The sequence below is a fragment of the Stegodyphus dumicola genome, chromosome 1, assembly GCF_044657685.1.
Source record: "Stegodyphus dumicola isolate Sdum_Otavi_A_Nest chromosome 1, ASM4465768v1".
In the NCBI taxonomy this organism is placed as follows: domain Eukaryota; kingdom Metazoa; phylum Arthropoda; class Arachnida; order Araneae; family Eresidae; genus Stegodyphus; species Stegodyphus dumicola.
In genome coordinates, this window is record NC_140768.1 from 64,598,189 (window position 1) to 64,612,576 (window position 14,388).

A 14,388-nucleotide genomic window follows, 5' to 3' on the forward strand; every position below is an offset into this window, starting at 1 on the left:
CAAACGAGAACACCGCCACCTCCATACCTGTCCCTTTCAATGATGTTAGAGGGATGATTGCGGTTTCCCCGCTCTCTCCAGATGAGTATGCGATGAGAAACGCTACTCAGACTGAATCTACTCTCATCTGTAAAGAGTACTCGTGCCCATTCATTGTCTCTCCAATTCTGGTGTTCCCGGCACCACAGAGAACGCCTTCTCCGATGGGCAGGCGTTAGAGGTACAGACCGTACAGGGCGTCGTGCAAACAGACCACCACCGTGCAGTCGTCTGGCCACGGTAAAACGCGATATCGGTCGTCCAGTCGCCTGTGTCGTGTGTCTAGCGATTTCTCCCGCTGTCTGCCGCCTGTTTCTTCTGGTCTGTAAGGCAATATACCGGTCATCTGTGGGTGTGGTTCCTCGTGGACGACCACTACTAAACCCCCGGATAGCTGTTCCTGTAATGTGAAATTGTCTCCAAAGTCGTGAAACGATGCTGTGAGCAATTCCGAACTCTGCAGCCACACTTGTCACACTGCGGCCTTCCTCCAACTTCCCAATGATTCGACCTCGGGTAAAAGCATCCAGATGTCGTCTAACAGATTGATTATTCGCCATTTCTCGCTGAGGCAGCAGCTCGGTGTGATTTTAATTGCTATACGGCGTGCAATCTCTTTGCCAGAAATACTGATCTTACACCGACAACATGCTTTATACTACTCAGACACCCCCCCCCCATTACGTCTACCTGCATATCTGCGCATGTGCTACCGTACATAACCTTACTTAATCTCTTGATTGATCTTTCTGTCCGCTCTGCCTCTTCGTTCAGCCGATATGCTAATTTTTCGATTTTGTCCTTAATTTTTGCACACCAGTGTATAATATTATCGATTCATCGCATCTAAGCTTTGGAATTACTGAATTACTAATTCCGTTTCAGGTTTCTATTGTTCTATCTAAACAGTGCAAGACATGTAGGTTACGCTCTACTGTCGTCAGTGCTTTTCTTAGTAGCATAACTGTCATCCAGATTAACGTAAAAAATCGATCTTGTTTTAGGAATGTTTCTTGTCTGCTGCAAACACAGCTTTGAAACTATTCATTTTTCGTAAGATGTTTAGAAGTAATTTCAGGAAATTCATGAAACTACGCTTCTCAATCTGTGGTCCCCGAAACTTGCCGTGTGTTCCTTGACTTTTAAAAAGGACCAAAAATAAAATTCAAATTAAATAGGTGTACCACACTATACCTGAACATCTCAAAGTTTGGAAATAACACAAGAAAGTAGCCTATTCCTTTCTCTGTCATTATGGCATTACATAACATTTATTAACCTGTTAATGTACGTACACATTTCTCATTCTAGTCTTAGCAACAGGAGAGGGATTTAAAGGACTATGACCGTGGTGATTCTTACTAGCATACATATAAACATAGAACAGGTATCCAAATTTAGCAGGCTAATCCATTTCATTAATGTGAGGACCAACATTTATTAAATGTTTAGTTACTAAGATATGAATTATCCTAATTCTACTTAACTTGAATTATTGAAAACGAATATAAACTTTCTTCTACTAAATACCAATATAAAATTAAATTAATATTAATAAATTATATTTTTAAAATGTAAGTATACTCTGGTATTAACGTATGCTAAAAAATTGTTTATGAAGGAAACATGGTCCTGCCAGGTGGTGCGAAGAGTATTCTAATTGTTTTATTTTTCCTACTAATTGTTTTCCTATTTAAAAGTATTTTGTGTAACGCTATAATAAAATAGTATAACTCTTATAAATTACCAAAAGAAATGAAAGTATTTCTTAAAAATTTCCGGAAATAGCATCTCTGTAGAATTCCCAGAAATACTGTAGACATGGTTTGCATCTATTTTAAAAAGTTCGAAAACTTACTGTTGAAGCCAACAAAGTGACTTTGTCGCCCTATGATGATAAACGATATCTGATAGATAGTGTGAAACAGCTATGCTTATGGGCATTATGCCATTTAATATTTTTTTATGTATTTAATAATTTTTTAATAATCTTTTTAGTAATTTAAGATTACTTAACGTATTTTATGTAAAATTTAATAATATTTTGCATATTTAAATTGTATATATTAAATTTAACGTATTTTAAAGATTTTTGTTAATTTTTACTTTTGAATGTATCTAATTATCTATTATATTTAACGCAATTTATATATTTAGTTTTAACGTATTTATTCATTAATTTTTCATAATTTTTTTTTCATTTAATGGAGTTCTATGTACTTAATTTGTATATAATCTTTTTTAATTTAATGGTTAATGATATTAAGCACATTTAGTTTATAAATATTTTTTTCTTAATTTTTACTTTCTTTCATTTTAAAAACACTATAGGTATATTAGTATAGTGTTACTTTTCGGCCTCTTGAAAAACTTATGGAAAGCTTACATAAAGTTATGCATAAGTTTTTCTGTTCTAAATTTTGCGCCTGCGAGCTTGCACCGCGCACCGCCTCCTGTCGGTGAACCGGCTGTTTCCCACTACTGGTACAGCATCGGTAAAATAATTACAAGAAATGTTCTGCTACACATTATGAACAGCTTTTTAATAAACTTTTGCACTCTTCTAATTAAAATATTGTGAAAATACCTATTTATATTTTTCTTGATAATTTTATATTAAATTAGTTAAATGCTATTACTGATTGGAAGGATATTTTTTCTTATCATTTAATGTTATCAGAATAACCATGGACAAACGCGATCGTATTAAGCGGCGCCTATCGTATGTGAAACTACCTTATATTAAATTCAGTACGATATGTTTAGTATAGTCCCTTTCTGGAAAAAAATAAATGTGACATTGTTATTTAAGGTGTCTCATTCTTCTTATTCTGCATAAGTAAGGAATTAGCTTTTAGCTAATTATTCTAAATTTTACAAACTGCAATAGCTTGCAGAACTCATTGCTAAATATTTACCACTAGATTGTGTTTATTCTGAGCTTACGTCAACCAGTTTATGAATGTATGTTTGAACTTCTTCAAAACCGTTAATTGCAGGCTATGCTATATATCTAGTTCTTATCTTCTCAACTTAGTGTTTTTCCTTTTTATAAACGTCAGTTCCGTTCGGCTGCTGAAACTGAAATACCACCCAGAACTTTTGACTTCTTAACCACTGTTTACAGAAACATATGCCATAATAAATAAGGATGTCCTCTGATGAAAACCTCTTAATAACATTTTCTTACCTTTAATTTTGTCACTATCCCTTTCTCAAAAACGTTTTTGACCCAGACAGTTTATTCTGAAGCTGTGAGACACGTGGGGAGAAAGGGAGTATCTACCTGTCTGGGAGGTGAAAGTGTTGGCTTCTGTTTGAATATGGAGGTAATCATTCCCTTGAAGGCTGTGTCTGAGTTGATGGACATTCATGGCGTCTAGCCGGAAACAAAAGAGAATGATCTGCTATTGTGTTTGGCCATGTAATGCAAATGGTATTATCCGCGGCTCTTTTTCAGTCGCGGTAGGGAAACTAATAATTCAACCAGTAGCAATTCACTTTTATTCTTGGTAAAGGTGTTACGATATGAGTTTTTTTTTTCTATGTACTGTTTCAAGTGTGGATGGACAAAAGGATTAAAAGCATGAATAAATAACTAAATAGTAGTTGTGTGATTAATGTTTGTGATGATAAGTTTTTATTTTTAATTATAAGCAGATTGAAGATTGCAGCAGATTGATTTTTTAATTAAAGATACCTCATAATCGAACTGGAATTGGCATTCCCGAGTAAGGCCGTTGTTTTGATCTTACTTCGGATATTCAGATTGTTTCATGAAATAATGTTACACAAAAGCGTTGTTAAGATTCCTTTTCTTACATATCCCATTTAAAAACGAAATATGTTGAAACTGCATAAAGGAATTTGAAACTTTTATATATTGTATAGTTGTAATATGACGTAAGAGATTCACTTTGAATTGCTATTATGTAGAATGCTATTGAAGACTGTTCTCCTATATACCGTCAAGTAGTAAATTCATAAGTCTGTCGCAGATTGGTAGTTAAACCCCGTCGGGAAAATTATGCAAGCTGAAAGATAATTTAATGTGTCGGTTGTGCACTTGATGGCGGGAAAAAGAATTTTTTCTCGTGAGGTGCGTTCCAGCGGGTAAATTACAAAAATGAAGCCTGTTAGAGAGCTAGAAAATGTAAACTGTAAGGACCCTTTTTTTTTTTAATAAAACTGAAGAATACCAAAAAAGGTATTTTTTAAGTATCCATATGTATAACTTCAGTCTTAGCGAAGATGAAACTTGATGAAAACTTAAATAAGACAGTTTGAAAGGATTTTGCTCTTCTGTGAAAGTGATTGTGTTGAAGAATATGACTGTTTGCAAAATTCAGTACGGCTGTTTGATTATGCTCAATCCCAGAGGTGTTGTTCAGCATGAGAAATTTTACTATGTATAATTTTATTAAGTTATTCCTTATCAGCGGGTTAAGTTTCGGAGTTTTTTCAGGTGTGTTTCGAAGATTTCAAAATTAGAATGTTTAAAAAGCGGTTTTTATGAGTTCCCTGATAACCGCTAAATCGGAGTTTCACTTTTAATTATGTAAACAGAAATAAATAAGTATATATGAGATTTGCAAAAGTTGTTGCATTACAAGAGCAAAATTCTATTTCGAAAATTCTATTCTATTCCGCTTCTATTTCGAAAAGAAAAATATATATATAATTGAATGTAGGCTTTCATTTTTATCATTCTATTGCTATAGGAATTTAAATGCTTGTCACAACTGCAGTTATTCAGTTCATTATAGTACCTTTCCCGTTCAGAAATGATATTTTTACGTGCCTTTTCTATTATCTATCTTCTTTTCTATTCTTATTTATATCGAAATTTTCTATTACTTCAATGGGTTTTTATTTCATTGCAGGGCCCTTTTACATTCGGCTTCGGTGGCAAGTATCGAAAAAACCGATCACTGCGAACACCTACTGGGCCTCACTAAACGGCAAATAAAGATTTGCAAGAAAAATCTTGAAGTTATGGATTCAGTACGACAAGGTGCACTGCTATCGGTTGCCGAATGTCAGTGGCAGTTTAGAACCAGGCGATGGAACTGCAGTACCGTAAATGGAACAAGAATTTTTGGGAAAGTCCTCAGCGAAGGTGAGAAATTGTAAATTGTTTTCCTCAGTTTTTCAGGACTTTAGTTCTTAGTTATTTAGAACAATTGCATTTTTTCATAATGTGAAGGAAAATGCTATGTAAATTATACATATTACATCAGTTCGCATTTTAATAAAACACAAATTTCTAATTATTTGGAAAGTTTGATATAATCAATAAAATTGCTACATATATAATATTCTTATATAAAATAAAATCGGATTTTGATTCTAAAACGATTACTTTCGTGTTTCTCAGAAATGAAGAGCGCATTACGGAGGCTATTCGCAAATTTTTTGGACAATTTTCATTGTATGTACAGAAATATTTTATCTAAAGGTTTTGTGTTTTAAACTTCCTATTTGATAACCTTAATTCTTTACTATCTTTTTGCATCGTAATTTCGAAGAAAATAGAACCTTTTATAGTATCAGAAGATGTATTTTATCCCATTCTTCTTGAACAGTTTTTCAAAATCCAAGGAGTTGCAGGTAGATGTCTGGACAATTCGCTTTTTAAAAATCCGAAAGCCTAAATCCATGAGTAGTACGTCAGGAGATTTAGTAGAGATGCAAGTAATAAATATAGCCTTAATTCCCGTTTCTTGTACCATTTTTTTTCCAAGAAATTCACAGTGGATTTTGACGTGTGGCTGCTGGCTTTGTCTCGATGCAGTTTTACTGACTGATGGCACTGTGGGTAAAGAGAAGGTATTTCACACTTGAAAAGTGTCTATAAAATATATTCCTGATAATATGTGGAGATGTTCCACATTGTTCTCGACTCCCATTATTTTTAATTTGCCATTATATGAAAAACTAGCAATAGTCGTAAATCCCTTCGAAAAACTTTCTAAAGCTTCTCTGAACCACGTTTAAAATTTTTTCTTCTCTTTGATGATGGATGTCTTTTTATTGCAATTATACATCCAAGATTCATCTATTATTACAACAGTTTTACATTTTTGTCCGGATAAACGTTTATCATAAAGAATTCTGCAGCGCATTTTGCGTTCAGTGATATGTCATGGAGAAAAACAATGCACATTAGGTTTTTTTCGCCATTTTAACAGTCAGATAAACATTAATAATTTTATTTACAGCTGACATTATTTAAATGATTTTGAAACTGTTCTTTGACTTGACGAATTTTCGTTTAGCATTAAAGACCTTACCTTTGCAGAATTAAAAAAATTCCGCTTTTTCCTTGGTTATATATTTGGAACAATATTTCCTCTTGGAAGTCAAGGACATTTTGTTTTCCTTTCTTGTTGACAATATTACCTATCGTAGCTTTTAGATATCGAAAAACCGTGGCCTTTCACAACGTTTTTCAATAACTAGATACCAATAATTTTCTTCAGAAAGAACACCAATATAGCCTTCCATCCACTGCTTCTTTAAAACGACATTTTGCATGAAAACAAAACTGTTAACACTCTCAATAATATAGTTTGAGTTATTCCATCCACTGCTTCTTTAAAACGACATTTTGCATGAAAACAAAACTGTTAACACTCTCAATAATATAGTTTGAGTTAAAAAAACAAAGTCCAAGATTTTACAGCAAAGCAAAATCGTCTAAAAATTGTGTGAATAGAATCCGTATAAATGATTTAAAATTTATAATTAAAAGACAGATTAAAATTAACGATGTAATTACAAGTAAGTGAAATAAGCAAACATAAGAAAAAATACCATAGTAGATAATTTATCATGCGATTAAAAGGTTGTCATGGAAATATGCTTGTATTTTGCGTTTTTATTTAATATAAGCAAAAAATGAAGATTAACAAGGTAATATTGAGCAAGGCTGAAAAATCATTTATCAGTTCGGCACATATGCATAGTTATCTTGGGTAATATGTAATGCTCTTCTTCTTCATATTGTTACGAGTTTGGTATTTAAAAAGCTAATGTTAGTTCAATTATAAATTAAATGGTTTTATTTCTCGCGCAGTGCAGCGCGTGACGAATATTAAAAGAAAGCTAAGCCGGAAAATTGAAAATACAAGAGCGCGTGCATTAAATAAATAAATATCTCTTTTTGATTTCGAGAAAGTACTGGAAAATTCTAGCGCGTGATTTTAAAATCTTATTAAAAGAGGAAAACATCTCAGTTTGCAGTAGTTGCTTAGATTGTTGTTGTTTAGAAAACTACTCTTGTTGATTGTAGCGAATTCGCGGATTAGCGTTCATTAGCTGTTTTGAATTACGTTCTATTGGACATTTGAGTAGTTAAAAGAAAACTACTGTGAGATATTGTAATACTGCGTGATAATTTGAGAAAATTTAAGCACTTTTGTTGTGATAATAATAAATTTTTGTTCATTTTTCATCGGACTTGTGCATTCATTTCATAACGAACCCGTACGCACGCAACAATTTTTGGTGTCAGGAGTGGGATTTGAATGCCAATAACAAGAGCGATGGAAGAGCACTTAAGGCAGTTGATATCAGCCTTTGCCTCGTTTAAAGAAGAAATGAAAGAAGAGATGAAAACTAGCCAAGGAAAGATGGAAGGGGCCGTCAACTCCGTTAAGGACGAAATGAAAGCCGTTCAAGCTGGTCAAGAAGAAATGAAAAGAGAAATTACTTGCATAATAGAAAATAAATTTGAAGCTATGGAAGGCAGAATTGACGCAGTTGAAAATAATGTTGGACATATGGAAGAAAATGTTTCTTCCGTAAAAGACAAATTGAAGAAAGAGTTTCTTCGGTGAAAGAAGAAATAGAAGAAAGAGTTTCTTCTGTAAAAGAACATATAGAAGGGAGAGTTTCTGCTGTGGAGGAACGAACTGAAGGAAGAGTTTCTGCCGTCCAACACCAAATCGAACAACAAATTGATGAGAGAGTTTCTGCAGTTGCCAAAGAAATGGATACTTTAAAGAAATTCGTAGCGTCCGCAGGGAGCAGAAGTGATGATTTTTCAATTCTTACCAATGCCTGCTCGTCCACCTCTGAAGCTATCCACATATGATGGGAAGACCTCCTGGCAGGTGTAAAAGACACAATTTTCTATCGTGGCGGATGCGAATGGATGGGATTCCCAAGCTAAGGCCTGTCATCTCGCCGCTTCTTTAAGAACCGACGCAGCGGATATCCTTCAGACTCTTCCCGAAAACAAAAGGTTAGATTTCGAAGCTCTGTCCGGCGCCTTGGAGTTGCGCTTTGGGGAGAAGTGTTTAAAAGACTACAGCAGGCTCCAATTAAAATCTCGTCAACAGAAGCCTACCGAAACACTTCAGGAGCTCGCCGCGGATGTTGAAAGGCTGTCCCATCTCGCCTTTTCGGAATGCCCGACAGAAACAAGGGAAATCCTGTCCTTGCAATACTTTATCGACGGCATCCGAGATACTGAAATACAGAAAGCTCTACGAATGGCGGATGTAAAAGATTAAAAAAGTGCTCTAGTGTACGCCATGAAATTTGAGGCAGCCCAGCAAGCCACTCGTCGAGACCGCCACCCAGTCAGAGCTGCTCAAGTCCAGGAGCCAGGGGATCAAGTCACCGCTCGACTTGACGATTTAACTAGACAACTGAACGCCTTGAGACGGAATATTGGTGAGAAGAAACCGACCGTTAAGTGCTGGAACTGCGGTGCTGAAGGACACATAAGACGAAACTGCAGAATACCCCAGGGCACGGATGCTAAGACCGCTCCTAACAAACAGCAGGAAAACTAATTAGTGGCCATCTCGCGGGGCGGAGGTTGCCAGATAATGAAAAGCCCCCGTTTAAAGCGCTTCAGATTTCTGCAGTGAGAGGCGGCAGTAATGGACTTTTCATAATAGGACATATTAATGGAATTCCGTGCAATATGACTATAGATACAGGAGCCAACGTCACCATCATTCGAAAAGATTTGGCTCAACAACTAGGAAACAAACTTATCTGGACGCCGCCCTGCGTTACCCTCCAGACTGTGTCCGGTGAGAAGATCGACATCGACGGAAAAGTAAATGTTAACATCACGTTTGGAAGGGCCGCTTACCATCACACGGCATATGTAGCAGAGATCACTGATTCTTGCATACTCGGATTGGACTTTCTAAGGAAATACAATTTTTCCTTGGATTTTAAAAATAACGAATTGCATTCTACATCTGAGGACATAGCGTTATTTCTCGTTAATGATGAAGAAGTTAAATCTGTCCATAAAATCATAGCACAAGACTATATCACAATACCGGCAAGAACAGAAATTTTACTTCCTCGATCCATAGCCGAAAACAGAAATTTCCGCTACGGCATCATAGAATATCCCAATAACTGTAATAGCCCAAAAGGAGTACTAGTAGCCTCAACACTCGTCGACCTATCCAGAACGGTTATCCCGGTGAGAGTCGCCAATGTAACTGAAAAGTCGAGAGTTATTAAGAAAGGTGAAGTGGTTGCAACATGTACTCCAGTAACCAGCGTTGAAAGAAAGAGTAACATCCCAGAATCCGTGTCCTCAGAGAGCATTACATAAGTTATTGCAGAATGCACAATTAAACGATAAGGAGAAAAATGCTGCCGATCGCGTCATTAAAGATCTTCAAGTTGTTTTGGTTAGTGCAGGTCGGAAAGGACCGAGGAAACGCAGCCGAGGCAAGCTGCAACGTTACAACGTAGGTGCGCCGTTTGAACGTATCGCCTTTGATATATCGCCTTTGATATATATTGATGATCGCCTTTGAACGTATCGCCTGGGACCTCTACCACGAACTGCTGATGGCAACAAATACATACTCGTTGTCATTGATTACTTCACCAAGTGGCCTGAAGCTTATCCTATTCCTGATCAAGAGGCTGTCACAGTAGCTGAGGTAATGATACAGCACTGGATTTCCAGGTTTGGAGGGCCTCTTCAGTTACATTCCGATCAGGGAAGGAATTTTACCTCGGCAGTAATCAAAGAACTATGCAAAGTACTCGGCATTGACAAAACTCAAACGACGCCATTGCATCCCCAGTCGGACGGCATGGTAGAGAGGTTCAATCGAACCATCCTTAATAACCTCTCATTAGTGGTTTCCAGAAACCAACAGGACTGGGACAAGAAATTACCACTCTTTTTACTGGCTTACCGCAGTGCTGTCCACGAGACTACCGGCTATTCTCCATCACAGATGCTCTTCGGTCGTGATCTTCGTCTGCCTTGTGATCTACTGTTTGGCCGCCCTACGGATGCTCCTTCTTCGTCTGAGGAATATAGTCAAGATCTCCAGGCTCGGTTTGAAGTGATGCACAACTTTGCACGAGAGCGAGTCAACTTGGCGACGGAGAAGATGAAAACCCCGATACGACACAAGAGCTACTGAACATCAATTCCACGAAGGAGAAAAGGTGTGGTTGTGGAATCCGACTCGACGGAAGGGACTCTGTCCGAAATTACAGTCACCTTGGGATGGCCCGTACACAGTCCTAAACAGGCTGAATGACGTCGTGGTTCGGATTCGTAAGTCTTCGAACTCTAAACCTAAAGTCGTTCATTACGACAGGTTAGCTCATTACTATGGCCATAGTACATAATGTAAATAATTGTAAATAGTAGAAGACCATGGTCCATTTTGTTTTTAAATGTGTATTTGATTTGTATTTGATAGCATTTGATTTCTTTTATGTATTGCATTTATTGTTCATGTTGTTTATTATTGTAATGTAATGCTTATTAATGCATTTATGCCACAGTTGTAAGTTTAGCTTCCTGTCCAGGGATTGTACTGCCCGGGACGTGCAGTCCTTGGGAAGGGGGCAGTGTTACGAATTTGGTATTTAAAAAGCTAATGTTAGTTCAGTTATAAATTAAATGGTTTTATTTCTCGCGCAGTGCAGCGCGTGACGAATATTAAAAGAAAGCTAAGCCGGAAAATTGAAAATACAAGAGCGCGTGCATTAAATAAATAAATATCTCTTTTTGATTTCGAGAAAGTACTGGAAAATTCTAGCGCGTGCTTTTAAAATCTTATAAAAGGAGGAAAACATCTCAGTTTGCAGTAGTTGCTTAGATTGTTGTTGTTTAGAAAACTACTCTTGTTGATTGTAGCGAATTCGCGGATTAGCGTTCATTAGCTGTTTTGAATTACGTTCTATTGGACATTTGAGTAGTTAAAAGAAAACTACTGTGAGATATTGTAATACTGCGTGATAATTTGAGAAAATTTAAGCACTTTTGTTGTGATAATAATAAATTTTTGTTCGTTTTTCATCGGACTTGTGCATTCATTTCATAACGAACCCGTACGCACGCAACAATTTTTGGTGTCAGGAGTGGGATTTGAATGCCAATAACAAGAGCGATGGAAGAGCACTTAAGGCAGTTGATATCAGCCTTTGCCTCGTTTAAAGAAGAAATGAAAGAAGAGATGAAAACTAGCCAAGGAAAGATGGAAGGGGCCGTCAACTCCGTTAAGGACGAAATGAAAGCCGTTCAAGCTGGTCAAGAAGAAATGAAAAGAGAAATTACTTGCATAATAGAAAATAAATTTGAAGCTATGGAAGGCAGAATTGACGCAGTTGAAAATAATGTTGGACATATGGAAGAAAATGTTTCTTCCGTAAAAGACAAATTGAAGAAAGAGTTTCTTCGGTGAAAGAAGAAATAGAAGAAAGAGTTTCTTCTGTAAAAGAACATATAGAAGGGAGAGTTTCTGCTGTGGAGGAACGAACTGAAGGAAGAGTTTCTGCCGTCCAACACCAAATCGAACAACAAATTGATGAGAGAGTTTCTGCAGTTGCCAAAGAAATGGATACTTTAAAGAAATTCGTAGCGTCCGCAGGGAGCAGAAGTGATGATTTTTCAATTCTTACCAATGCCTGCTCGTCCACCTCTGAAGCTATCCACATATGATGGGAAGACCTCCTGGCAGGTGTAAAAGACACAATTTTCTATCGTGGCGGATGCGAATGGATGGGATTCCCAAGCTAAGGCCTGTCATCTCGCCGCTTCTTTAAGAACCGACGCAGCGGATATCCTTCAGACTCTTCCCGAAAACAAAAGGTTAGATTTCGAAGCTCTGTCCGGCGCCTTGGAGTTGCGCTTTGGGGAGAAGTGTTTAAAAGACTACAGCAGGCTCCAATTAAAATCTCGTCAACAGAAGCCTACCGAAACACTTCAGGAGCTCGCCGCGGATGTTGAAAGGCTGTCCCATCTCGCCTTTTCGGAATGCCCGACAGAAACAAGGGAAATCCTGTCCTTGCAATACTTTATCGACGGCATCCGAGATACTGAAATACAGAAAGCTCTACGAATGGCGGATGTAAAAGATTAAAAAAGTGCTCTAGTGTACGCCATGAAATTTGAGGCAGCCCAGCAAGCCACTCGTCGAGACCGCCACCCAGTCAGAGCTGCTCAAGTCCAGGAGCCAGGGGATCAAGTCACCGCTCGACTTGACGATTTAACTAGACAACTGAACGCCTTGAGACGGAATATTGGTGAGAAGAAACCGACCGTTAAGTGCTGGAACTGCGGTGCTGAAGGACACATAAGACGAAACTGCAGAATACCCCAGGGCACGGATGCTAAGACCGCTCCTAACAAACAGCAGGAAAACTAATTAGTGGCCATCTCGCGGGGCGGAGGTTGCCAGATAATGAAAAGCCCCCGTTTAAAGCGCTTCAGATTTCTGCAGTGAGAGGCGGCAGTAATGGACTTTTCATAATAGGACATATTAATGGAATTCCGTGCAATATGACTATAGATACAGGAGCCAACGTCACCATCATTCGAAAAGATTTGGCTCAACAACTAGGAAACAAACTTATCTGGACGCCGCCCTGCGTTACCCTCCAGACTGTGTCCGGTGAGAAGATCGACATCGACGGAAAAGTAAATGTTAACATCACGTTTGGAAGGGCCGCTTACCATCACACGGCATATGTAGCAGAGATCACTGATTCTTGCATACTCGGATTGGACTTTCTAAGGAAATACAATTTTTCCTTGGATTTTAAAAATAACGAATTGCATTCTACATCTGAGGACATAGCGTTATTTCTCGTTAATGATGAAGAAGTTAAATCTGTCCATAAAATCATAGCACAAGACTATATCACAATACCGGCAAGAACAGAAATTTTACTTCCTCGATCCATAGCCGAAAACAGAAATTTCCGCTACGGCATCATAGAATATCCCAATAACTGTAATAGCCCAAAAGGAGTACTAGTAGCCTCAACACTCGTCGACCTATCCAGAACGGTTATCCCGGTGAGAGTCGCCAATGTAACTGAAAAGTCGAGAGTTATTAAGAAAGGTGAAGTGGTTGCAACATGTACTCCAGTAACCAGCGTTGAAAGAAAGAGTAACATCCCAGAATCCGTGTCCTCAGAGAGCATTACATAAGTTATTGCAGAATGCACAATTAAACGATAAGGAGAAAAATGCTGCCGATCGCGTCATTAAAGATCTTCAAGTTGTTTTGGTTAGTGCAGGTCGGAAAGGACCGAGGAAACGCAGCCGAGGCAAGCTGCAACGTTACAACGTAGGTGCGCCGTTTGAACGTATCGCCTTTGATATATCGCCTTTGATATATATTGATGATCGCCTTTGAACGTATCGCCGTTTGAACGTATCGCCTGGGACCTCTACCACGAACTGCTGATGGCAACAAATACATACTCGTTGTCATTGATTACTTCACCAAGTGGCCTGAAGCTTATCCTATTCCTGATCAAGAGGCTGTCACAGTAGCTGAGGTAATGATACAGCACTGGATTTCCAGGTTTGGAGGGCCTCTTCAGTTACATTCCGATCAGGGAAGGAATTTTACCTCGGCAGTAATCAAAGAACTATGCAAAGTACTCGGCATTGACAAAACTCAAACGACGCCATTGCATCCCCAGTCGGACGGCATGGTAGAGAGGTTCAATCGAACCATCCTTAATAACCTCTCATTAGTGGTTTCCAGAAACCAACAGGACTGGGACAAGAAATTACCACTCTTTTTACTGGCTTACCGCAGTGCTGTCCACGAGACTACCGGCTATTCTCCATCACAGATGCTCTTCGGTCGTGATCTTCGTCTGCCTTGTGATCTACTGTTTGGCCGCCCTACGGATGCTCCTTCTTCGTCTGAGGAATATAGTCAAGATCTCCAGGCTCGGTTTGAAGTGATGCACAACTTTGCACGAGAGCGAGTCAACTTGGCGACGGAGAAGATGAAAACCCCGATACGACACAAGAGCTACTGAACATCAATTCCACGAAGGAGAAAAGGTGTGGTTGTGGAATCCGACTCGACGGAA

The 14,388-nt window shown here is 38.1% G+C and overlaps 1 protein-coding gene across 2 annotated transcripts in view; it reads left to right on the forward strand.

The window, feature by feature from the left end:
- LOC118181591 (protein Wnt-4-like) overlaps positions 1–14,388 on the forward strand; it is a 362,494-nt gene that overhangs the window by 207,306 nt on the left and 140,800 nt on the right. For both annotated transcript variants that reach the window (XM_085815746.1, XM_085815754.1), the window contains exon 2: positions 4,923–5,158. In XM_085815746.1, coding sequence (XP_085671872.1) covers positions 4,923–5,158 — 236 coding nt within the window. The remainder of the gene's footprint in view (positions 1–4,922; positions 5,159–14,388) is intronic.